Source organism: Stegastes partitus, unplaced genomic scaffold (assembly GCF_000690725.1).
Source record: "Stegastes partitus isolate 25-593 unplaced genomic scaffold, Stegastes_partitus-1.0.2 Scaffold143, whole genome shotgun sequence".
Taxonomy (NCBI): domain Eukaryota; kingdom Metazoa; phylum Chordata; class Actinopteri; family Pomacentridae; genus Stegastes; species Stegastes partitus.
Window position 1 is genome coordinate 771,133 of NW_007577874.1, and position 1,269 is coordinate 772,401.

At 48.1% G+C, this 1,269-nt stretch overlaps 1 protein-coding gene across 1 annotated transcript in view; it reads left to right on the plus strand.

The window, feature by feature from the left end:
• The window catches only part of LOC103355343 (disco-interacting protein 2 homolog C-like), a gene marked incomplete at its 3' end in the record, with an annotated part of 72,465 nt that overhangs the window by 34,358 nt on the left and 36,838 nt on the right, over positions 1-1,269 (plus strand). Inside the window, exon 7 of the mRNA XM_008279091.1 lies at positions 191-337. Within this exon, the coding sequence (XP_008277313.1) occupies positions 191-337 (147 nt within the window). The remainder of the gene's footprint in view (positions 1-190; positions 338-1,269) is intronic.

Below are 1,269 nucleotides of genomic sequence, written 5' to 3' on the forward strand. Positions count from 1 at the left end.
TGATGTCAGGCCTCACCGACGCCCCGTTTGACCCAAATTAGCCACTAAATGACCGTCAGGACGCGTCTAATTGAGCGTAGCGGCTGTAATCAGGATAAAGGTGAAGCATGAGTCACCACCGGATGTTTTTTTTTCTTCTTCTGGTTTTTCTCTGCTTCACTTTACTTCTTCTCCCTCCGCCTCCCTTCAGAAAACCACTCGGCCCCTCCGGACGTGACGGGCTACTCGTCAGACTCGTCCCACTCCCACACCGAGCGCCACCACATGGCCAACATGGGCACGATCGCCAGGAACACGCAGAAGTACGGCAACGCGGAGCGCATGGAGACCGGCGACGGTAGGAGTCATCCGCCTCGAACGCGCCTCCGGGCTGCAGCCGAGTAAAGACGCCGCGGATAAAAATAGCAGCTCTTTAATCAGGAAGTGAGCTCAAATTGGACCAGCGCCTCAGAGAACTGGCCAATTACACAGTTTCTGGAGATGACAGTCCCCTGGATGAGCAGATTGGGCTGCTTCTTTTTTTTCCCACCCTTTATTTTTACTGAGCACAGCTGACGGTGCACCTTTGTTCTTTCTCAGCACGATTCACAGTCAGGAACAGGCTGGTCGCAGCAGACAGACGAAAGCCTTTTTGTACAACAAATGCACTGATTTGCAACTACAAAAATCAAAAACAGCGCCTCGGTTAGACTTTGCAGCACATCCAAGCCAGGCTTTAAACTGTGCCTGTGGTTTTACACAGTCACAGCGACCTCAGGGTGTCAGGCGGCCTTCTGATGGAGCCTCCGGTACATGTTTTACATCTACTTCACAGTAAACACTGAGCTCAAGCTTGACTTATAATAAACATACAGAGCTTAACTCATGTATTAGACCACCACCCAATGTCAGGTTTACGCCACAGCTGCCCTGAACAAACAGCATTTCTTATGCTTCTATGATGGTCAATCCACCAATATTGTTATCCATGAATTTTCAAATTTGCTGTTTTACAAAAAAAATTTAAAAATAGTAAAGCACATTATTATTTCTTGATTAAGATGTTAAATTATAGTTAATTACTCACATTCCTGAACAGAATTTGGGTCTAAAAAGGTGAATTCAGTTTGAAATTCCTCATCAGAATGTTAAGCAGGGCTGCAAGGTGGAGCAGTGGTTAGCACTGTTGCCTCGCAGCTAGAAGGTCGCCGGTTCGTGTCCCAGTGAGGACACCCGGGATCTTTCTGTGTGGAGTCTCCATGTTCTCCCCGTGCAGCGTGGGTTCTCTCC